At 52.9% G+C, this 24,117-nt stretch overlaps 6 protein-coding genes across 6 annotated transcripts; 5 read left to right on the top strand and 1 right to left on the bottom strand.

Moving 5' to 3' along the window:
* Positions 1–1,013: 1,013 nt before the first annotated feature.
* CTHT_0033660 (uncharacterized protein) lies at positions 1,014–3,525 on the top strand (the record flags this gene model as incomplete). The annotated part of the gene is made up of 4 exons (XM_006693741.1): positions 1,014–1,108; positions 1,214–1,662; positions 1,751–3,358; positions 3,416–3,525. 4 exons carry the CDS (start codon positions 1,014–1,016, stop codon positions 3,523–3,525), a joined length of 2,262 nt encoding a protein of 753 aa, XP_006693804.1.
* Positions 3,526–4,099: 574 nt separating this feature from the next.
* CTHT_0033650 (uncharacterized protein) lies at positions 4,100–7,375 on the bottom strand (the record flags this gene model as incomplete). Its single annotated transcript, XM_006693740.1, has 4 exons — positions 4,100–4,819; positions 4,875–5,899; positions 5,963–6,973; positions 7,048–7,375. The coding sequence occupies 4 exons, from the start codon at positions 7,373–7,375 to the stop codon at positions 4,100–4,102; spliced, it is 3,084 nt and encodes a 1,027-aa protein (XP_006693803.1).
* A 689-nt stretch (positions 7,376–8,064) lies between these two features.
* Positions 8,065–9,533, top strand: CTHT_0033640 (uncharacterized protein; the record flags this gene model as incomplete). The annotated part of the gene is made up of 5 exons (XM_006693739.1): positions 8,065–8,151; positions 8,219–8,278; positions 8,405–8,491; positions 8,567–8,689; positions 8,742–9,533. The coding sequence occupies 5 exons, from the start codon at positions 8,065–8,067 to the stop codon at positions 9,531–9,533; spliced, it is 1,149 nt and encodes a 382-aa protein (XP_006693802.1).
* A 3,567-nt stretch (positions 9,534–13,100) lies between these two features.
* Positions 13,101–13,378, top strand: CTHT_0033630 (uncharacterized protein; the record flags this gene model as incomplete). Its single annotated transcript, XM_006693738.1, has 2 exons — positions 13,101–13,222; positions 13,291–13,378. The coding sequence occupies 2 exons, from the start codon at positions 13,101–13,103 to the stop codon at positions 13,376–13,378; spliced, it is 210 nt and encodes a 69-aa protein (XP_006693801.1).
* A 2,202-nt stretch (positions 13,379–15,580) lies between these two features.
* CTHT_0033620 (uncharacterized protein) lies at positions 15,581–16,906 on the top strand (the record flags this gene model as incomplete). The annotated part of the gene is made up of 1 exon (XM_006693737.1): positions 15,581–16,906. The coding sequence occupies one exon, from the start codon at positions 15,581–15,583 to the stop codon at positions 16,904–16,906; it is 1,326 nt and encodes a 441-aa protein (XP_006693800.1).
* A 2,368-nt stretch (positions 16,907–19,274) lies between these two features.
* CTHT_0033610 (uncharacterized protein) lies at positions 19,275–22,764 on the top strand (the record flags this gene model as incomplete). The annotated part of the gene is made up of 5 exons (XM_006693736.1): positions 19,275–19,739; positions 19,793–19,911; positions 19,971–21,270; positions 21,609–21,797; positions 21,907–22,764. 5 exons carry the CDS (start codon positions 19,275–19,277, stop codon positions 22,762–22,764), a joined length of 2,931 nt encoding a protein of 976 aa, XP_006693799.1.
* Between the last annotated feature and the right edge of the window lie 1,353 nt (positions 22,765–24,117).

The raw sequence follows: 24,117 nt of genomic DNA, 5'->3' as shown, positions 1-24,117 counted from the left end.
GCGCCGGGCAACGTAGATGTAAGGGCACTGCAGGGGGTGATCTGTATGTAGTCGGATGCGGATTCAAGACAAGCGCATCAGTGCCTGATTTCGCCCAGTGTCAAAATTCTAACGCTAGGTGCTGCGCGCCAGATGCTGCAGTGCAACCTCGAGGATAAGAAGCGGCAATAAATAATACGTTAGAGAAGTACGGAGCAGGTAAACGCTGGTACGGGAAATGCTGGTCGGTTCAAGGCTGGCAGCTTTGAGGCGCGACGAATGCTTTTATGGTCTGTGTAGTGATCGGCTGAGAATCACAAGGCCCAAATAGCAGGAGTTAGCCAAGTCACAGTATGAAGATTAAACGGGATGAACGAGTGATGCAGTGATTCCGGCGATGAGCCAAAGCCCGCAGACGGATCCCAAGGATCAGCCTTGTGGTTTGATGATGGACTTGGACGCACCCGGCAGTTGGAACCTAAAGCATGGAACCTAACAGCGCCAAGCCAAAGGGGAAGCTTGATTTAGATTAGCGGCTCTTGACAGAATGCCCATCCAACAATCCTGTTTTGACAGTGTGCTGTAAGATACATTTTGTATTTACAGGTACCGTTTTAATACCGTACCAAAGGTGTATCGATCTCTGATTAAGACGGGAAAGGGCACGATGTCGATGCTGAAGGTGAATCAGTCACATAATCCTGTATGTACAGCAACGATTGCCTAGGCTAGTCCACGAAGGAAAGCCTTAGCACGGAAGGCTTGCCGTGTCACACAGACCTGAGAAAACTTCATGTGACAGGTGCTGACTGTGCATGGATCGACTTGTCATAACCAGACTGTTGTCAGCACGTGACACAGTTGTCTGAAGACCCACCTTTTTAGTCCGCCTACAGTGATGACAGCATCCATTCGCTGACCGCCAACTTTTTTAGACCGGCAGTATTTTCGCATCATCGAGACCCCTCCCCAGCGCCGACCATAACCATCACAACTGAGTCGTCGATGAGGCAGCTGCCAATCAACTGGTAACAATGGGGAGACGGCCAAATGCCCTGATATTGCAATACTTCGAGCGCGGTCCGAAGCTACAGGACCAGAGCAATCGCTATCCCCACACTTGCAAAGCGTGAGCCACCGCTCTTTTTCGCCTGCCTTTCCACCCACCGCCTCTTTGGAGGTGACAACACCGACGAGTTACTGATTCCCAGTCTCACCTTTCCTGTTGTCGCAGATGCGGAGAGCATTTCCCTCGTGGACGTCTTGATAGTCTGACCAACCATTTGACCAAAAAATGCCCGGCCATCAGCGAGGCCGAGAGGGTGAATGCCCTGCTGACTATGTCCGGCATGAGCCATGCCTCGCAGCGCTTCCAGCAGCAGACCCAGGCCCAGGCCCAGGCCCAGGCCCAGGCTCAGGCTCAGGCTCAGGCGCAAGTCCAGGCTCGCGTCCAAGCCAATGGCTCGGCGATGGATCTTCCCATGATGCAGCGCGACTGGACTGCCCTGGGAGTGCTCGCTGAAGTCTCCCGACAGATCGACCTCAACGAGAAGAACGATGATCGCGGCCAACCAAATGGCGCCGTTCCCCAGACATCTACACCATCCGCCTCACAGCCTGGTGTGGGATTCGATCTCCACGAGCAGTTTACTGTGGACAACCCTTCTGTGAGCCACGAAAATGGTTCTGCTAAGGCGGCCAAGGGCAAGTTGGCGTCTTTTCTGGATTAAGGAGTTCCAAGGTGACATTTGGCTGACTGTCAGACGTGTAGTTGAGTCTACTTCGACCGAAGCTACGGAGCAAGGCCTTACTCCGGAAGAGCGGCTTCAGGAAATTCTGCGCGCCGATAATGATGCGAACACCGAGTCCGCAAATATCACTATGGCAGCCGCCGCGACCGCGCGGTTACATCCGTCTTATCTTGATCCAGAGATACTGGGTGAACAAGCTGCTGCCGCTGCCGAAGCTGCTACTGCCACTGCTAATGCAGCCGCTGCAGCTGCAGCTGCCGCGGCGGCAGCTGCCAGTAACAACAGTCTGCCAGTTGCAGACATGACCGGGGCACCCGCTGGCCCTGCCCCTGGCGTGGAAGAGCTCCAAACCACCCCAGGGGCTCCCGCCGTCCCTAGCCCAGGGGCTCCGCAGACATGGGGAGAACTGGCATATGCGACGGATTCTTTCCAGGCAACCATCACGAACAACAGTGCTATGCATCCGGCGGCCCCAGCTGGCAAGGGAATGTTCCGCGTTGAAGGCACTGCGAAGGCGCGTCATTCGCGGGCACGATTTAATGCCATCCGGAGGAAAGAGGTCCAGGAAGTTCGCAAGATTGGCGCTTGCATCCGGTGCCGCGTACTGCGCAAGACATGTTCTCAAGGGTCTCCCTGTGAGACTTGTAAGAAGGTGCTGTCTCCGCGGGTGTGGCGTACGGGCTGTGTTCGGACCAAATTTTCGGAGCAGCTAGACCTGTATTCGGCAGGCGTCCAGATTGTTCTTGCCCAGGCCAGGGTCAATAGCCTAAAGCAGGCTATGAGCCTAGGGAATCACGGTGTCCTCATTGAGGCCTGTCATTTTCCCGAATGCTCCCCCCGCCTGCAGCTGCAAGTTCTTCAGCGCGATCCCGGCAGGGATGCCGAGGGGAAGCTGATCGATGCCTCTATGGCAGACGAAAAGCCTACCAACTACCCCATCGTCATGCTGGACAACGAGAATCAAGATGTGCCCGCCAGAGTCGAGGCTTACATGCGCGAGATCCTGTCCGAGCTGATTGTGCGGGAACCGTCACACTTTGTCCGTGTCACCCTTCAAACCGCAGTTGATATTGCCAGTAAGACCAATGATGAGCTGCTCAAGAAGTCTCTTGAATTGTGGGGTTTGGTTGAGATTTTGGACCGGGAGCGTCAGTGGACTATCAATGCCAAAACCTGGGCTGAGGATACACCGGCGAAGACCATCAAGGAGGATACCGATAAGAATCTTTTCGACACCATTTGCCTTCAGCTTGCTGCGGCGGCCGAGAGGAAGGCTGCCGCCACGAGCAAAATCCTGCTCACTGGTATGCAACGTGTGCTGCAGGACAGCAAGGTGAAAATCGATTTCAACATGTACTTTGCTGTTCTTATCCTGCTCAACTGTGTCGAGAAGTCTAGCTGGGCCTTTAAAGCCTGGGAGCAGGAGAACTTGCGTGACCTCTGGCCGCTGGAGAAAGAGCCTGTTACTTTTGCCCAGCAAGGCTATGTCATCGCCGATCTGCTCCACATGCTGCTCGGCATCAGAAAGGCCTTGCCGCGAACTATGCGCCGCGAGGTCGACGGCAAGCTGGTCACTGAGGAGGAGAACCCTATTATCAGGGGATATTTTGAGGCGATCAACCTCGATTGTAAGTTGTGTCATGAGCATCTGTTGGTTAGCGGAAACTAACAGGTATGTTCTCTAGTTGCCCATGTCAAGGCAAAGAAGGAACGCCCAACTTTCTCCCCTACGGATTCGAGGTCGTTCGAGCTTCTCTTTTGCTCTACACTCCTGCTCCCCCCTTCGGATTCCTAAATCGAAGAAAGGTAACATCCTGTTGGTGAGCAGCAGGTGAACAGCGGTCATACCTTTTTCACTTGTCGCGATGAGACTTGAAAATTGGTCTCGGGATCCAGCGGCAATGGTTTTATAACTGATGATGACATGGGAATGAAACCACGAAGAGTGGTGGAGGCTTACTCTATCGGGATGATGGCTTGGTTAATGAATCGACGTACAGCCTCTCCCCAGACGTAGCCTGCCTCTACCAGAAACAAAGTAATGTCTTCTTCTGAGTGTTCATTCGGATGTGAGACGGATAGATATGATGGCTGAACGGGCAGAGCGATTGGAGTTGGTTGTTGTTCTCATCTTAGACTAAAATACCCTGGCCAAGCTCTTAGAGATACCTCCTGTCACGAAAACTTAATGCGAGTTGATTATTACCAACATTATTGGAAACTTATACTGGCGATGCTGAAAAGGGGGTTACTTCTGACGAAGCAACCCAAGTCGATGATTTATTCACAGTAAATGCTCGTACATACAGCCAAAGCCTGTAGTCCCACATCTCATATAGTTGCTTTCATGGCTCCTGTTGCTGTTGTGATCAATAGGTTGATTGGCTCTTACCCGCCGTCCCTTGAACCCCTCCCTCAGTACCAGTGGGCTTCTTTGGCTTCCTGAAGCAGGCAAACTCGCTCTTGCTAGCCTCCCTCAGCCGTTTGAGCACAGCGCGCATCTCGGGCAGCTCAGCTTGCAGCCGCGCGCGCGCGTCGTTGTCAGTGCGTCCATCAAGCTCCTGGTAGATGGTGCTCTGCAGCTCCGATGCGCGATCCGTTGTATAGTGGCTGAGTGTCTGCGCCACGAACTCGACATCCAGCGTCGCCTGCATCAACGCTTCCAGGTGGTACTTAGGGCGCGTTTTGAACGCCTCAAGCAGCTCGCGTGATGCTTGCTCGAGGAGGTACGAGAGCACCTCTGACGTGAGCGATGGGGCGGTCGTAGATACTTGGGTATGCACCAAAACGAGTGTAAGGAGGGCTTCATACACGTAGGGTCGGACGGAATGCGGCTTGGGACCCCCTGGTGGAGGCACCCAGTCGGGAGAGGTAATGCCGGCATGGATAATACGTTTGAGAGCCTCGATCGAGGGTCGAGTATAGGACTGGAAGAGGCGGGCGTCAATCTGGCCGAGGACGTCCCGGATGGTCTTGGTTTCGTCGGTGAGCTTGACTGAGAAAGCGTTTTCGAACTGGGTGTTTAGTGTCGGCACAACGTTTGAGCGTAGGGCTTGGAGGTTGCTAAGAGTGAGAAGCATGCGAACGTTCTGTTGCGGGTTTGCTGTTAGCTTCGAACCTAGACAACCATGAGATACACCTTACCCTATCGCTCGCGTCCAGAGTGCCTCCTGTGCTTGTAGAAGCCGACACCCGGGGATTACTTGGGCGCACGAGGACGGAGGTCTCGGCCTCAACTGTCCATTCATCTTCTGCCTTTTTGGGGTACCGCTCAGCATTCTCGACCATGCCGCTCAGGGCCTTGTAGAGGGTTGTGACGTATTGACTGCGAACCATCTGCAGCAGTTTAGTCGGCGGCGGGAGGACAATATCTTCCGCACCCGGCTTGGACATTGCCTCAGAGATGTAAAGGATCTTCTGCATCCCTGTGAGCAATGCACCTTCAAATGCGGCAAAACTGGCCGGCATTTTCGTCACGTCGTTGCTATCAGGGCTCCGGTTCCAATCCTCGACATACTTGATGTTTTCGGCATCCCTATTCCAGGCTGCACAGAGGGCAGTCACACATCTCTCCCTCGCGACACCAACTAGAGCTCTGACGCGCTCAATTTCGGCAGCGTCTCCGTTGCCAACTGGTGAGACGGAAGCCATGTCAGCTGCCCCCGTTCCGACAATAGAAAGCATTGTGGCAAGGTAGTGCGCTCCGCTGATCGAATTCGACCACGGGGGCCAAAATGCAAATTTCTCCCACACCTCGCCTCTCTTGGGCGACGGGGGAGGTGGGTTACTCGGATCAATGTTGAAGCGAGGATCTCGTGGTGTCAGCAGTCCGCCAGAGGAGCTAATTCCCGGAGATCCTGGAGACTGAGGCGGCATAGGTGAGTACAGCAGCGAGATATCTTCGGGAGGAGGGTCAGCAAAGAAGGCTAGAACGCTCTCCCGAATCAAGCTGACAAGCTCGGTGATGCCTTTCTGGAGTTGAGCCACGCCTTGCTGGGACAGGCGGTGGTGGGCTTCTGACTCGCCCTGGTAGCCTGTTGGCAAGTTCATTTGCGTCTTGCCATCGATGAAGCCTTGGACAGTCTGCCAGAAGTCCAGGACCTCGCCCAAGAATCCTTGTGGCGAGAGCATATTGTTCAGAAAAGCCACATTCATCTCCCAGAGCTCCACTATATCTGGAGAATCTAAGTTTTTGGACCTGGATGATTCAACCGACTGCCTGCCAAGCATACGCATATGAGATGCCATGGCTTGAGGAGTTGGCTTTTCGGCATTCGCCAAACGGCGGCGCAGAACCTCAATTTCCACTTTCGACCTGTCACCGGTCGACTGGATTTTGCTCTTGAGATAGTCATAGCGACTCAAGAGCCAAACCCAAATAGGGTTATCCTCCACGCCCAACTCTAGGAGCAATGAAATGAGCTCCATGTGCTGGTCGCTCCGTGGCTGGCCCGCTGCGTCCGTCCTTGCGACCATGATCTGGGGTGAAATAAGCCTCCGCCAAATGTCTCTTTTTAACGCTTGAATCTGCTCATCCACATCCTGCCACATTCGCGCTGCCAAAATGATGCGATATAGCTGCTCATCGGTCGGCTGTGAGGAGTTGAGCTCCTCGGCCAGACGCTTTGCTTCGTCGGCAAACTTACGGGCCTTTGTGTATTCCTCAACTAAGCTCTCGTGATCCTTACGCTTAATGCTGTCCGCGATGGCTGAGCTGAGTTCGACGTATTCTTTGTACTGATCGAGATAGGAAGCAACTGTCTTGAGGTGCTCTTCCTTTTCCCTACCCCCAAGTGCAGGTCCCCAAACGTCTTCTGCCTTTGCTGACACCTCAAGAAGTGGTGCTTTTACACCCAAAACACCATATTCGCTCTCTTTAACCAGCGCATTTTTCTTGCGAGGGTCTGCTGCAGGTAAAAGGGGACCGGCAAGAGGTCCCGCGACATTACCTCCTCGAATGCTGCTTCTACTAACTTGGCGGGAATGGCCACGGGGGCGTGGAGCAGGTGGTTCGGCGCCGCGATATTTCATCTCCTTGTACACATTGTCGATAGTAGCCTTCGCGCGGACGAAACGCTCAAAGTTGGACTCCACTAGCACCTTGAGAGACGCTGACTTCTGGTCAATTGACCTGGAGAGTACCTCCAGTCCGTTTATTAGTGATTGAGTATCGGCATTTGCATGCATCTGGGACAGGAAGAGCGCCGGCGAAAAGGTCGTTGATGAGAGGAGAAAGCGGTTCCCTATCGGCAGAACTGTTGTCAACGAATGTCCTGGACACATGTTTGTGCTGTCTTGGAGGCGAGGGCCAACTCACGCAGCCGGAGATCCTCCTGTACAGGAACACCAAGGAGTTTCAATGTTCGCACTACGCTGTCGGTAGTGCCAAGGGGGTCTGGCTCATCCCTCTGCACGAGGTTGCCCATCCCGCTCCCCGAGGTCTCCGAGCCAGGAATGAGGCTGCTTCGGTTGCTTACAGCCCGCTCCAGAGCTTGGTACCGGGATTTGCGGCGGTTGGCCTTCTTCTTTGCCTCGTCGTCGTCGGAAACATCGCTGTCGTTGTCCTTCTCGGTAGGCCATTGCACGGGATTGAGGTTGGAGATCTGGTAGAAGTCGAGAACGGTCCGCTCGAGGTCCGTCGCCATGTTGGGAACGGAGGGGGTAGTGTTGATAGCGACACCAGTAGCTTGGAGCAAGGTTCGGGGTGGTTACAGAGTACGCCGTCGCGTCTCCGGCTACGCAATGCAGCACGTTGGGAGTAGGGCTGCCGGCGGCCCGGCTGTGGATCGAGCTGGTGGAGATTTGCACCCACCAGAGAAGAGGGGGTTGGAAACGTTGCGTGGGGTTTCGGTGGGACTCCCGTTAGGCAGCTTGGCGCGCATCACTCGCTGTCTCAAGAACGCCCGAGAAGAGCCAAAGGAGAGCGTGGGTCACCGCGTCATCGTGCTGCTCACCGCCCGCCGGATACTAACCCTTGCCTTTTTTCAAAGATTCTGCCGCACTTATCAGGCGGTGAGGAGATAAGATGCAAGTCCGTCGGCTTTTCATCGACGTAATGGCATGTCGCCGCGCGGTTCAAGATCCCTGCAGTGCACGGTCCCAGCCGTTGTCCCGCTGCCAAATCCTGCCATTCCTGTGGGTTCCCAAGGCAAGCAGTGGGAGGTGAAATCGATTAACTTTTATCTGCGCATAAAAAGCATCGAGTATCAAACTTGACGTTTCCTCACTGGACCTGGCGGTTGCTCTCGACGTCCTCTGGACCCTTGCATCTCCCTACGGTGCAGCACCCCCTTCCATTTGACGGCCCTCTTCACTTTAGACGCCAGTGTTCACCATGTTCGCCCTCCGCTCCATCGCTGCGCCTATGCAGCGCCAGTGCTTCCGTGCGGCTCCCCGCGCGGCCGTCTCTCTGTCCCTACAGGTGCGACATCACAACCCAATGTGTCCTATGTCTTGAGCGACTCTGTGCTGACATTGAGACGTTACAGAGCAGGTTCTACTCGTCGCAGGACTCCATCGCAAAGTTCACCGGCCAGAAGGATGCACAGGTAGGCCAAAATTACCAACCGTCCAGGGCACTTCAGCTGTCATTTTCAACCCATGAAAATCACTCAGGATAGCCCCGAGGTGTTTATTCTGCCGTAAGGAACAGTACAACTGAGACATCTCTGTAGGGCCGCTACACCGTTAGCTTGATCGAGGGTGATGGCATTGGTCCCGAGATCTCCGCCGCCGTCAAAGATATCTTTGCCGCCGCGAAGGTTTGTAGCTTCTGCTCATCCTGTGCCACCCAATGCCGTTGGGAGATCACAACGACACAATACTGACCAAAACAGACTCCCATTGTTTGGGAGCCCATCAACGTCGACCCCGTTTTGAAGGACGGTAAGACCACTATTCCCGATGCTGCTATCGAAAGCATCAAGAAGAACAAGGTTGCCCTGAAGGGCCCCCTGGCTGTATGTTTAAAATTTTCGGTTGCCCCTTTTCAGCACCTCTAACTGCTCGTAGACCCCAATTGGCAAGGGCCACGTTTCTCTTAACCTTACTCTTCGCCGTACCTTCAACCTCTTTGCCAACCTCCGTCCCTGCCGGTCCGTTGCCGGTTGCAAGACTCCCTACGATAATGTCGACACTGTTCTAATCCGCGAGAACACCGAGGGCGAGTACTCGGGCATTGAGCACGTTGTGGTGGATGGTGTCGTTCAGAGCATCAAGCTTATCACCCGGGAAGCCAGCGAGCGCGTCCTCCGGTTCGCCTTCCAGCACGCCCGTGCCATTGGCCGCAAGAAGGTCCGCGTCGTCCACAAGGCCACTATCATGAAGATGAGTGACGGTCTTTTCCTCGATGTCGGCCGCCGCGTCGCCCAGGAGTTCCCGGATATTGAGTTCGATGCCGAGCTGCTCGACAATACCTGCCTTAAAATGGTCACCGACCCTGTTCCTTACAATGACAAGGTGCTGGTCATGCCCAACCTGTATGGCGACATTTTGTCCGATATGTGCGCCGGCTTGATTGGTGGTCTGGGTCTGACCCCCTCGGGCAACATCGGCGATGAGTGCTCGATCTTCGAAGCCGTCCATGGTTCCGCTCCTGATATCGCTGGCAAGAACCTTGCCAACCCCACTGCCCTTCTCCTCAGCTCCATGATGATGCTGAGGCACATGGGCCTCAACGAGTATGCTGATCGCATCGAGAAGGCGGCATTTGATACCCTGGCTGAGGGCAAGCACCTGACTGGTGATCTGGGTGGCAAGGCGACCACGACGGAGTACGCTCAGGCCATTATCGCTAAGCTATGATACCAAGAAGTATAGACTGTACTAGTATGGCAGGTGTTTTTTGAGTAGCATCTTGGCTGGCCGGTTACGCTGATGACGATGATTGTAATGACTCTTTCAACTCCTTTGTGGCACATATTTGATTGTCGCCGCCAGTGGTCATGGCTGTGAGTTGGCCTTGAAAGCAGAGCGTCTTGGCAATGTCTGAGGGAAGCGGACCTTTACCCTCAGCCCGGTTTTCCTGCAGACTACCTACCTGTACTCGACTATGCGCTCACCAGTTTTCGGCGCCTAGCTTCAGACTGTACGGCTTGGTTTAGCACAAAAAAAGTTGTACATGATGCGGGCTCTCCGTAAAAAGCCGAATTTGGCCATTCCTCCTTGCTTAGCCATTGATCCCTTGTGCGTGGCGAAGTAAATATAATAGTACCCAGTCTCGGTCATCCAAGCAGGTAGGCAGGTACTGAAATCGACAAGAACAGCTCCCAAAAATGTGGCGGCCTCGGTATCACAGAAGCTGATGGGTGATTGCAGGCTCATAGAATAACACGGTAGCCACTCGCAACTCCCCTATTTATACACTTTATTTCATTTCTTCCATTGTCATTTGTACAACCACAGCCGCAGCCATCAAGGTCGGATGGGGCATATGGGTGCCAGGAATACCTGTGTGGTTAACTTGCTCTTTCCAGCCATTACACAATCGCTTGAGCCATTTCAAGCCGCGTCCAAACGCTAGTTAAGTCATGCTAAACTCCGGCTCGGGTACGGCAAGCATTAAAACCCCATCTACTGCTCATCGTGCATTGCAACAAATTAACGTAGTGGGGATTAGCGGACAACCGACTGACCGTTGGACAGCCAAGAGTTTTCAAGCCTCGATGTCTGACAGAAAAAAACACTTCAAGGGTAGTAAGACATGTTTTTCATCCAAAGGGGAGGGGGATTCTTACAACTCTCCATGCCGTTGCCAAGAGGAAGCTACTTTGAGAGTGAATTCCCCAGAGAATTACCTAATGCCAGCGCAACGTCGTGCGAGTCTTATCAATCAGCAACATCTTGGGGACTCCCTGAGGAGCACACTGACATGGTACGTGCAGAGACGGGGCGGCTGAAGGGAAAGCAAGCAAGCAGTCCTCCGACCCCACCTTGGGCAGACAGGTAAGCTTCTTATTTGCCTGCCTCTAGTCTGTTCGATCAATTTGTCTCAAGGTGACGCAGTCTTCCGCAGAAGCGGGTGCGTGGACGTGGGCACATCCTATACGTGTTGCGGCCAAAGAGGGTAAGCGAATCGGCAGGCCAAAGCAGCCCCAGCTTTCTGCAACTGTCACCCCTCTCTTAGTCCGCCATTCACTCGTGGGGGATGTCCATGCAAACGGACGGGTTCCCTACCATACAGGCAGGAAAACGACCCCGTAGTCTAAAAGTCAGTGATTGTGTGAGAGTAAGAAGACCACAACGACTACCCAACTGGCATTGCGTCCTCGTCCTGCCGTGTCCTAACTTAACCTAACGGAACGTGGTCTCTAACCTGTTTTCCATATTCTCGAGAGTCCTTGGCATCCTTTGCAGCTGAATGTTTCACTTTATTTTGGGGAGGAGAGGGGGGTGGTTGTTAAAGTGACGATGATTTCCTTTAACCCTGACACCTAGTGCTCTCGCCAAGATTCGCATGTTTCTCACAGCCCTGCACAGCCGTGATAACCAAATGACTTCTCCCGATTCGCTTTTGATACATGTGATGGATCAGCGACATCAGTCTATAGGATTTAGACCATCCTAGGAGTTTGACTGCTTCTTGCGGCATTCAGGCGAAGATCAAAGGTTCTTGTTTGGCCCAGTCCCCGCCGCGTTAGGGCACCTTATCCCTTAACCGTGGAATTGTATAGGTATGCTTTAGCGCAAACTGATTATGTCAGTATCGCTATCTATGGAAGTAAGCGGGAGTAGTGCCATCGCTTGAAGCGGACAACAGCAACCACTTTCCCAAATTGAGAACCAGCTTAACTTACCATTGGTTCAAACTGGTTTTTCCGAGCGGGTTTGACCGTTAGCGAGCCCCGATAAAGCAAATCTGTGGGTCGAGGGTTGGGGCACACCAAAATCAAATTCAGGGTCCACAGAAAGACCCTGCCCGCGGAGCAAACAGGAATCAGCTCAGCACACACATCCCCAGGGCCCCAACACCAACAAGACAGGACAGCGACCACGAAGTGTTCAACATCCTACCCTGATCTCTTGGCCAGAAAAATCACTCATTCTTTACTGGTCTGACAACATACTGCACACACATACATGACTTAGACCATCGATCCTGCAGAGGTTGGATGCATCGATCGTGCTTCCGTTGCAGGAGGGGCAAGGCAGCATGCCGCCCGGTTTGTCCACAGTTGCCAAGCAATATGGCGAATTGGATGGCAGCACGCGCGTTACCCATCATGCAGCCAACGCGAAACACACAAAGGCCGGGCTGGGCTTTGGCGTGGAGGGCAACTGAGAGCGAAGGTGCCGATGATGGCACCGTTGGTTTCCAGGCCTCGCTGTTTCACTGTGTCTGGATAGTCCGGAAGCCCGGAATCTCCTGAAACCGTAAGAAATCAAGGCTGTTTCTAATGTTCAAAAGCGCTTCTTAGACCGGACATATGCGATGCGGAAAGCGCCCGCTTGCCGTGGGCGTTTCAGTACTTAGTTGCCAGCCCCAGTTCAGCGTTGTTAGAGAGTATCTTGATGAGAGTTGCCAGAACAACCCAATCTGCCACTGTGTTCTCGCGCTGCAGCCTTGGTGGGGGACTCAAGTGGAGTTCCTAAAGGAGGCTCGGGGACATGGCTAAAGCCGTCAGCCCGGGTAAGCGTCCAACTGCGTATCGAACTGCTCTGCCCAAGGCCTGGAAGACGGTAATCTGAGATGACGAGCGAAGCGTTTACCAAACAACAAACTGTGTACCCGGTTTCTGTGCGCTGTGTAAGGTTAGGTAATCACATAGGATGAGCACGCGGAAAGTTTGTACGCTTCATATATCATCAGCCTGGGCACATGCACAACGAATACATGCAAGGAACAAATAGGTGGATAGGTAAGATAGTCGGTACCGTAGGTACCGCTCAGCAGTTGAATGTTGGGGGTTGTTCTCTGGTCTCCACACGCGGAAACTGCAGCGCCCACGGTTCTTCCCAAACAAGGATGCCGGTGGTAGCGTAAGATGGAGGATAAGTGAGAAATGGCTCATTGACCTCAAGCGCCAATTCTGAGGCACTCCGTACGCATCCCATTCCCACCCCCCTTCCACCTCCCTGCAATTAGATGCGCAAGCCTGGCCTTCCAGAACCCGAGAACCCTCAACTCATCTCATCTGTGCCTGTCGAGTTGCAGGCCGTGCCCAGTTACGTACCTGGTTTCTGGGCCCGACCATCGGAGACGTCTTCTAGTCCACAGATATAAACCTCTTCCTGCTCCCTCCTCTTCCTCAAGCCCATTCACAACCATTCTCGCATTCAACTCTTCACTCGTGATCTTCCCATTCGTTCTCTCGGTGTCTCCAGCCTGCCCACACCCTCAACTGCTTCTGTTTCCCACTTACAGCCCACACAATGCCGTCCAAGGATCAAGTTTACGACCTCCTCCAGGCCCAACTCCAAACTAAGGGCATCAAGTTCCACATCAAGACTGGCGGTGCCAAGTGGGAATGCACGTTGCTCGACCGCAACACTCAGTATGTGCTGCCCTCATATCGGTATTCGTTCTAAGGTAGTCAGATTGCTTCTGACACGGGATCTGTAGTGAGAAGCGAAAGGCTGAGCGCCAAGGCTCTACTTCGTCGGCCTCCTCGGTAACCTCCTCAAGTAGTGCGAGCACCAAGTCTCATTAAGTTGAGTCTTCGGCAGCGATATGTTCGGCAGTCGACTCATCAACACCTGCTTTTGCAAACACTCCTATGCCAGCCAGATATCAGCACACTCGTCCTGTGTCTTGACTCAAGCTAGGCTCTTATCGATTATACCCAACAGGCGCAAAAGGACACAGCATTTTTCTCATTTAGACAAACTGCCAATGCTTTATGGGAACAAAATCCGGGGGACGATGATTTGAGGAAATGGATGCGGAGTTTGACCGAATCGGCACGACACCATCAACATGGTGGAGCCGAATCCCACTGAGGCTCCATGGAGGACTCCATCGGACCCGTGGGTGCCGACGGTATCTTTCTCCTGCCTTTTTCGCCGACCGCGTCTTCAGCTTCTTCTATTGTTTTTTTTTTTTTTTCGGCGTTGGAGCATAGCCAAAACTCGGGATATATTGGGGGGTTGGGCGTTAAGGATATCCATGAATTAAAGTACTACATGGCTAATCGCGACACGGACGCGTAGTGTAACCTGGGTATCAACAATAAAGAAAATTGAGCCGAACCCAGGGTGCCTTTGACACATATGCGAGGGATTCCCATCGTGCAATTGCGGGCAATTGCCCATGCAACAAGACCACAGCGTATCTATCGGCCTCGCACGTGTGTGTGTTCCGGTGTGCAGGAACTACGGCGGCGAGTTCATCCGAATGTCGAGACCGGAAAAAATGGGGCCGGATCTCGCGGGTTTCCGCGCTGTGCTCTATTACTGTGCGTTTCTTCCGCGGTTCCGGGAGCTCTCCCACGTGTGGAAATGGAGCGGTTGTGGTTGGAAAGTTCGCTCAACAAGGCCGGGTTCCGGACTTATCGCTCCCATCCACTGTGTCCTCTGTCAAAGAGGCAATCCTTGTTCGTTTCTACTCAGCTCAACGACATGCCAGGCCGATGGCCGAGTGAATCTCCATCTGCTAGGATACCGACCTGCGGGCTGACCCACTCGGCTGTCGGCTTGCAAGCTCGTGCATTTCAAACCCCATCTTAGCCCGAATGAAAACAGCAAATACATCGCATCCAGTAGGAATTATTAGCATACTACTCATCTGGTGGGGCGATAAGACCACATAATCATATTTTGGATCAATGCTTGAACGGTGTTAAAAGTCCTTACACGCACCTCAAGACGTTTTCAGCCTCTCCAATTGTTGCCAGTCAAAACGGGAGTTGCCGTCATGTTGTACAAGTAAGGAATGTAAGCTCTTAGGATACTCAAGGTACCTCCCTGGCATACATAGTACCTGCTCTGTACAAGCACCTCAGGTACGCACCTTAGGTATCTGTCTCTGCCACAGAGCCCTTCACCGTTTCCTACTGGTGATAAAAGAACTTCTCCAAATATTTTCCCAAAAAAACCTATCGTTGCAACCTGCATCGTCTGATCAACTCTACTCGGAACGCCAAAAGGGAATCTGCAGTCTGGAAGAAGCTCGTTGCATTCAAGCACAAGGTACCTGGTACGGATCCGTGCATCCCTGGTCACTTCATATGAGACGTGACGGAGTGTGTTTTGTTAGTTCCTTGGGGAGCAAGCCCACTCAAGAGTGACTAAGTGCGCGCCACCAAACCCTCGAAGGGGCTAACAAAAGAAACCCTGGCGCACTGTAGCACTGTGTCTAGGGATGAACCAAATTGTACTTGATACGGCCTAATCTGAGGTTTTCAATTTCTTCCGCGGTTGTTGGCCATCATACTGGATTAGTTTTGCATCGTGGACCCAGGTTTTAAAAACATGAGAGCAATTGAAGGAACCATTGCGAATGTCAATTAAGGCCAAAAGTTAAAGTTGTTCTGTTTGTTGCCCGAGCAATCACAACAGACTGCCTTGCGGTCATGCCCCCCTGCCTGCCCCGCGCAGCGCCTGCGAATCATACTTCCTTGTTGCTTGGGTGAAGTGGCGAAGCTCTTCTCACTGGGGACGAGTGACACGCAAGCTCACCTCACCCACATCATCATCAACCCGTCAAGGCCATCATCACCTCTGTACTGTAGGCCTCCTGCGGCCTATAATGAAGTCAAGTTTATCTCCTGTCATCTGAACCATCTTGTGCAGTAGTTCTAACCCATCTTCTGAATCCTTTACCCGCCAGGGTTTGTTAACATCTGTCGCTGGATGCCTGCCCTCTGCTCTCCTTTTTATGTTCCACTGCCCGTCTTTTGGGTCCCCTCTTGAGGATGCCGCCCATTAACCACGCCGCATTTGCCTCCGTCGGTATCGTCGCCGCATCGGTGGCCGTTGCTGCGGCAATAGCTCTTTATGAAAGCCCCGAAGTTCGTCGACTCGCAAATGACCTCCGGAGACGCATCGCGATTGCTCTTCATGCCTTAGGTGACAACGTCGACCCGGCACGGCGGGCTGGGCGGGAGCCTCGCTTCAACCGCCCGGAGGATGCCGAGGGTTTCTATCAGTCTTATGAAATGGATGCCGATGAAGAAACACGGAGGAGACAACGAGAGGAACTTCTGTATTGGAATGCTGTACGTGAGGAACAACGGCGGCGGGAGCGAGAAAGTGAAGAGCAGCAGCAGTCGCAGTCCCGCGGTTCGACCTTTGACGACTTCTTAGAGTTTGACTCGACAGGCGATCGCGGAACTCTGGTGTATAACAGCGGAGCGAATACCCGGCGTAACGGTTTGGACAGCGAGCTCAGACAGCGGCGTGGCAACACCAGCGAAGACATACGCGGCCTCCAGACCTCCGTCATTTCTAACCCCTTTAGTGACGAGTACGGTATAAACACGGAGGAACAAATCAAGTTGCTCTCGAGCTCTCAGGTTCAGCTACATGATGGCGCTGTGTCCGACATCTATGGTGCTACCCCTCGTATTCAGTCTCCTCGTTCCCAGGGCCCGGTTGCCGCTGCTTCTGAGATCCTTTTTGACTTCGAGTCTCACTCTGTCTCTTCCTCAGCACAAAGCGACTTTGCCACAGCTCTTGGAGATGTTGATGATCGGGAAAGCCAGGCATCAACTCTTCAGGATCTCCCTCCTCGGCCTAGGACTCCTATTCGTGATGTTTCCTCCACACCAACTGCTCACACTCCTTCCTCTAACACCGCAACCCTTACTGAAACTGTGTCAGTCACTCCTAGCACCACTAGCACCGCCACTCTTGAGTACGAGCTCGGCGAGGACGAGTACATGACTGCTGGCCAAGAGCTCGACGATGAGGCATATGCGGCTATCCAGGCATGGGCTCATGCTCATGCTCAAGCTCGCTCTCATACTGTGTCGTCGGCTCCATCAGAAATTTCAGCTGTGGTTGAGTCGGAGTCCGAGGCTGAGATCATCAGCGAGGGTCAGCTTACTCCCGTGGGGTCAGACTCAACCAGTGTGGTGGGCGAGTGGAGGAACGTTACTGCTGCCCCCAGCACTGACGGTGACGAGTATGTTGTGAGCGATCATGAATCAGAGGGTGGGGACGGTATTCCGACACCGGGGAGCTGGTCAGATGTGGGTAGTGTGGTGAGCGGAAGTGAAAGGGCATTCGGGAGATCATGACCCATCCTCGTCTGTTGTGAGTTTTGTAATTGAGACAGAAGGATATTTGAAGGATGACACCGTGGTGTCGCTCTTCAAATAGGCATCTATCTTTTTGAAGGTGTTTTTCCGGAGTTTGGCGTTTCAACTGGTTGTTTTTCTATCAGACACAAAGAGGGATCAGGAACGAGACGACTGATGGTTAGTTTAATGCGGACTTGCCAATGCACCCAGAATCAAGTAAAATGGACAGGAAACCACGTCAAGTTTGTGTAAAGGCGAGTTGTGTCAGCCGGTCATAGGTTCACTCCAATACTACACTGTTGACCTGGTCAAAGGTTCTTGATGTTGTTCACCACTGCCTCAACTGGTAGGTCTAAACAGTAACCTTGACACCGCATTCTTGACTTTTCACATAATCGTTGTATAGCTCCTCCACTGACTGGCCAAAAAGCTCCGTCCAAAACCGCTCAGCTTCGTAACTGTGCCGAAGCTTATCGTTGAGTCGACGGACAGTTCCCTCTCCGAAGCGCTCCTCGAGATATTGTAGAAAATATGCTGTGTGCTCGTAGCCCCTATCCCACTCTATGTTGCACAATGACAAGCAAATAATCGACCCATGTCAGTTTTGTCGCTCTTGTCCTCGAAAACAACCCAGTTAGAATTCAGGAATAGAAGAACACATACCTCCGTTGGGTTCCCTCGTCCAATGAGGTGGACTCAAGCCGCAATTCAAACGTACCCAGTCTGCGATGCCCTCAATCAATCCACCAGGACAGCTATTTTGGCCATCCCACTGATAGCAATGGACCACTTCGTGGGTAATGACACCGGCAATTTCGTCCTTCAGAAGGGATGTTGGGTAGATTGAGTTGATGTATTTGAGAGAGAAGTGAATCTCCTTGTGGTCATTGTCCAGCTCGGTCTAGAGTTTGAGATTGTGTGAGCACTCTGAGATCAAAACAGAAGCAAGGAAGGCCATCTTTTACCCCCCTGGTGTAGGCCACGCCATCCATATCGCGCAATATCAGCGTTATAGATCGCGTTGGAGGGACTTTCATCTCCTCCGACGGGGAACTGAATAATAGTCGCAATACATTGTCTACAGCGGCAGAGAGGATTGAAGGAGGGCTAACGGCAGCGAAAAACTTGGCTGCTCCTGGATGGTTGAGATCTCGAACTTCAAGTCGTAGCTTCGGCTTGTCAAATGCGCCCTTCAATCCGGTCATTGACCCAGAGCCAGAGCCTTGGCTGTTTTCTGGCCGGGCCTGCATTGGACTTTTAGATGGTGTAGGTGTCAAGGTGTTCGCATGATAATCTTCCGGTTTTGCAACGAAAAGACTCGGGTGTTGACTGGTTAGATTGCTCCTCAAAGTCATACCTAAACACGCGCAAGCTCGATGACTAGAATAGTGGGACTATGAGAAGAGCCCCTCGCTGCAGTGCACTCAATTTTCTAGCTCTATGACCCTAGGCACCTAGAGAGGTAGGTCTGTAAAGAAACAAGAGGGTCTAGGGTCTGGATGTTGCTATGAACAAAAGAATGGCTGGGAAGAGCAAATGCGAAGGAGCTTGATGAAGGGGGGTTACGCTTGTCCTTGTCCTGAAAGCACCGCTGCCTGCTTTCTCCTGCTATCCTCATGAAGGCTATGGGGCTGGATAAGACAGCTGAACGTCTGTTGCTGTGTGGTATAACCTAGGCAGCATTCCATACACGTTAAAACGGAAGATCGACATTGAAAGCACGTGATAATGTCGTCCCACCTCTCAAAGGGGCTTTTTTTTGTTTCGGCAATGTTGAGATGAGGCACCCCTCTGGACCCGATGTCAAGGCGCGGGGTTAGGAAGAAGGCGATAAGATATTGTGGGGCAACTGATAAGAGCGGATGGGAGAGAGGGCTGAGGCCCAAGACCCACCCGTCCCCCCGCCGACCAGGGATCGACTGATCGGCAGCGCGTGCAGAAGACAAGCTGAACCCCCCAAGCGGAGTTGTTCTATAATCGCATCGTTATCAAGGGTAATTGCCTGGCCGTTCCGACTTCGACTCGCTGCTCTTAGGGGTCATTAATCGATCTGAAGGCTCCATTCTTCAAAATCCCGGTTTACGGAGGAAAAATCGGTCAGAGTCCTCGACCTTTGTTAGTCTTTTTCCCCACTCGACGGGACCCGCCAGGTCGTCTGCGCAACGTCACTGAGCGAGCTTTTGTGTTTTGTTTTCTTTCTTCCCTTTTCTGCAGCCGACCACACCACGACACCCACCCAAACCGCAACGACCACAACCACGAAGAAGACCACTCGCACTACGACCCGAGGTCGAAATCGCCTCGTGCATAGAGCACAGCCTATATTTTAGACGCGAATCGTCTTTGAAGGCCTCGGTCACGGTATATGGCGGAACGAATTACCGATGATCAGGTCGCGAGCCTGATCGCGATATTGCGCGCCGATGTCCCGGTTGATGCCAAAGTACAGCAGATCACCGCTGTCAAATCTAGTATCAAGCAACACACTGTGCCAGAATCATGCATCCTGCCACTCCTTGATGCTCTGCGTACAGCGTCGAGCTCTCAACATGGCGCTCTCGTCAATGTCGGCTTCACAGCTCTCAACCACTTATTCACACGTCTCACGCGACAGGACCCAAAGTTCTTGGCCAAGGAGGGCGCGCGGACTCTTCCGCTAGTTGTGGAGAAGTTGGGTGATCAGAAGGAGAAGATCAGACAGGTTGCCCTCCAGGCGCTCATTACCCTCTACAAGGTGGTCCCTGCCGAGGTCGAGCGCGCTGTTCGAAATACGGCAATGGTTGGAAAGAGCACTAGAGCAAAGGAGGCCAGTTTGCATTGGTTGCTCCAGGTACCTTATGAACATGGCCTCGCTATCGCTTGCCTGCGCTAATTTGAATTCAGATGCACCAAGAACATGGACTACAATTCCGCGCTTACGTTCCTAACTTAATGGAGCTCCTCGAAGATGCCGATTCTGGAGTGAGAGAGGTTGCGAAATCGACGGTCATTGAGCTATTTAGGTTTGTTTTTGGCACGAGATTCTCTATTTCTAAGCGGTATAGCTTACTAGAGAAAACAGGAACGCGCCCAATGCTGCGAAGTCCGATCTCAAGCGGCAACTGAAGAACTTCAAGGTGCGCCCGGCGATCGAGCAAGCAATCATCAAAGAGCTCAATCCCTCGTTCTCGGCGTCTGCGTCGCAACCGGATAACCTGGCCGAACCAGCGCCGCCCATGGTCACAAGCACCTCGTCTCACTCGACACGGCCTGTGACTCCCGGAGTCCCAGACAATGGCCCCGAGCCCGTTGAGCCGCTATATGTGAACACGTCCCGCGAGCTGGACGATATGCTTCGAGACATGCAGCTCTACTTCGAAGGCAAGGAAACGGAGCAGAACTGGATGAAGCGGGAAGAAAGCATCACCACTCTCCGAAGGATCCTTGCCGGCAACTCCCCTTCCGACTTCGGCGACCAGCTCCTCGCGGGCCTGCGCGCTCTTCTCGACGGTATCATCAAGGCCGTCACATCACTTCGGACAAGCCTTTCCAAAGAGGGCTGTAGCCTTGTCCAGGACATTGCAAGGGTGTACGGTCCAGGAATGGATCCTATGGTAGAGCTTCTAATGCAAACCTTCGTCAAGCTCACTGCGGCAACCAAGAAGATCAGCTCTCAGCTGGCCAACACAACTGTCGATATCATTATTTCCAAAGTCACATACAATTACCGCCTCGTGCAACACATCTCGTTTGCTTGCCAGGACAAGAATGCTCAGCCCCGGCTCTACGCTTGCGGCTGGCTGAAGACGTTGTTGAACAAGGAAGCACACCACAAGAATCATGTGGAGCATACAGGAGGGTTGGAAGTGATCGAGAAGTGCATTAAGAAAGGCCTCAGCGATGCCAACCCTGGTGTCAGAGAGAGGATGCGCGGAACTTATTGGACCTTTGCAGCCATATGGCCGGCGCGGGCAGAAGCCATCATGAACGGGCTTGACTCAACTGCACAGCGGTTGTTGCAAAATGACCCTAATAATCCGAACTCGCCAAAAAGGCTAGACGGGCCTGTCCGTCCTGGGATGGGCTTGTCGAAGAGCACTATGGGCTCTTCGAAATCGAATCTGAGGGAGACTATGCAGGCACAAAAACGTTCCATGGCAACGGTATCCAGTAAAGAGATCCCCAAAACCCGCCCTGGTTCTGCCATGTCGCGCTTCTCGCCCGTCCCAACCTTATCTAGTTCTCAAGCGATGGGGGCTACGCGTGTTAGGCCGGAGCCCAGTATTATGGCATCAACCGGTGGTTTGTCTGGCGCTCCAGTAAGACCTGTCAAGAGGAAACCCGAAGCTGTTCCCCGTCCAGCTACCGCCGGGCCTTACTCGGTTCGAGGCCATGATCAATCTTCAGTCGAACAACATAGCCCTCCAGATACCAGACAAAGGCCAGTCGCAGTTACACCAAAGCCAGTTCAGTCGCCTCCAGAACGGACGATCCATAAGTCGGTTCGTCCATTCCAGCTCCCGGAATCTGCCGAGGCACGCATACCAACACCAACAAGGCCAGGGACGCCAAAAGGGTTTACGTCCCCCAGGCTCTCCCCCTCTCGATCTCTCTCATCGATGGTTCCTCCGCCCGTTAGCGGGCAATCTAGAGCTCATGATGATCTTGCCATGGGTTTACCTGAGAACCCATCTGCTCCACAACCAGGAATCCCCCAAAGTCCTGGCGCAGGCGAACCGATGGCCCTGAGCCCGGCACCAGCAATTACGGCATCACGGATTCCGAGACCGTCTTCAACATCACCTACAAGCCCTCCAAGATCAGCTCATCGTTCTGCGCCACTCCAGCTTGGCTCCCCCCTGCGGTTCTCGGAACCCAGCTTGCCCTCACAACCCCGGTCACTGGAAGTGTATGAGGATCCGTTCACAGCAGAACGAGTGGCTTCACCAAAGCCTGCATTTCCCGTTCCTGTCCTAGAAGACAAACCAGTGAATCAAGATGCAGCTTTACTACAACAGGCCAGCCGGAGGCGCCAGGAAGGCGACGCAGATTGCGAGGAGCCTTCCTCTCCAGAGAAGACAAAGCTGAATTTACGTCTTCTCGACAGTGGGATCGCCAAAGTACAGCAGTTGGCTCTCGACGTCCACGGCTTCCGGAAACTCCAGGGCATCCTCCGGGAGAGCTGCAAGCCAACAACTACCACTCCTCGACTCCTTACTGACGACAAGTTCAATGCTCTTGTCACCGCTTTATTTTCCTTCCTCGAAGCTCCATTGCCATCACTTTCCCCAGAGAAGGCCTCAGACGTCAAGACCCAAGTTCTTGCGACCATCAAGCTGCTCCTCAAGCGCATGCGCCCTTCTTTCCAACCACACGTCTCTCGCGGTCTGGAAAGTCTTGTGCGAGTCCGTGCCTCGTACGATACACGCACCCACATTGTCAGCGGCCTCGAGCTTCTTGCGCAGGACCTTGCCGCTCTAGGAGATGCATCTGAAATTATTCTCGTCCTGTCGCGCTTATTGAGCGAACTGGATGTGGATGACCCTGTTGCGGGGAGGTCGCTAAGCATGGGGCTGCATGTGCTTGCGCAGATGATTGATGATCGACTCCGACAAGCGTCTACTGCAGCCCCTGACCACACATTTGTGCTGGCAGACCCAGAACTCGATGCGTTGGCCTCCTTGGCTGCCAAATGTCTAGACAGCATGGAATCCGCGGTACGGATGGATGCTGTGGCATTGTGCGTGGCGCTACATGCTGTAGTTGGAGATGCCAAGTTCTGGCAGGCTGTAAAGGGCGTGAGGGAAGATCCAAAGAGCTTAATCACGTACTATATCGTCAAGAGACAGAGGGAGATGGGTACGTTGGTTGGGTAGGAAGGCCTGGAAGGTGATTTATTCCATCTATGTTGTGTTTGAAGTTGGCGTACCTTCTTCCTCATCCCTTCTATTCCTTTTCTTTCCCATTCCGTTCGTTGTTCTACGTTGAGAACCGTAGGAGTTGCTTTTCAGATACATTGATTCGTTACTCTCGGAGTTGTGAATAGGAAAAGGGGCTGGTTAGTAGGAACGTGGAGTGCTTAGGGCCTACTTGTAATTGAGATTGTTTTCATCATTCGTGTGGGCTGTCAAGGTTGGCTCCTGGCAGGTTCCGTTCATCACTCAGATATCTGGCTTTTTAATGTACATAAATAATGATGTGACCAAGCAACCCCTTCGCTGTTCATAATGCTTGACATGGTTGCTATTCAATTGCTCTTGGAGCATTCGTCATCATTTTGCACCATCATCCGATCCGGTCGTCTACAACACGGCGATTTACGTCAGGGTCCAGTCGGTCATTTCTTCTCTCCCACACCTCGATCTTTCACTCCCTCTTTGAGACATCCGAGGTCTTATTCGCCAGGGCCCAGGCTTCCGCTCTTACATTCTTCGGCTGTCAGCCGATACAGTTGTCAACGTAAGTACACTAAGGATCAGCAAATCCTCCTGGCCGCTTTTGCTAGGGGCATCATGATCTGTATATTTTCGCATTTCGAGGAGACATGGCATAGCCGAGAGTATCTGGGAACCACTACACAGAAAGTCTAGTTCTGCATGGACTGTGCCTCCTCCTCCATAATCTTCATAAAACGGACACACTGGGTGATCTCTTCATTGCTTGCTTTAGAACATTATAACCCACAACTTAGGTAGGCAAGCTAGCACCGTCGATATAGGCAATAATTATTAGGGAGCTTGAAAACAACTCTGCAATCAGATGAGTGGGTATCGAGGAAAATCTTCTGCCGTCATTTGTCCAGAGGTCCAATGCAAGATGAGAGAGCCACATTTACAGTGTTTCCCAGATGTGTGGTTCCAATAAGTCCTGTCAGTGTTAAGTGTGAATGCATTATGCAAGCTCTGGAACACGTCTAGAACCTCAGGAGATGCGATCATCAAAACAACAGTTCTCTGGGTGACGAAGTTTGTTCTGCACATGCATTCGGCACAAGGTACTGGGTATCCGTTCGGCTCATGAGGCTGGTCGGGTTACACGGACCCAGAGAGAGGCTCTTTTCCGGTGGCGGTTCACCACGGTGGATCGTTTGGCTGACTGCTTGGGAACGGCAGGACAAGGGACTTTGCATGAAACGCCAAGCCACGGAAGTTTAGCGGCACAATGCTTGCCGTTCAAGAGCACCCGCATTGTTGATGGCTCGTGGGGACATCTTCCGTGATGCTGGTCTG

The sequence above is a fragment of the Thermochaetoides thermophila genome (genome assembly GCF_000221225.1).
Source record: "Thermochaetoides thermophila DSM 1495 unplaced genomic scaffold scf7180000011816, whole genome shotgun sequence".
Classification (NCBI taxonomy): Eukaryota; Fungi; Ascomycota; class Sordariomycetes; order Sordariales; family Chaetomiaceae; genus Thermochaetoides; species Thermochaetoides thermophila.
Note: the sequence above shows the minus strand (reverse complement) of the source record. Positions and strands in the feature narration are given on the sequence as shown.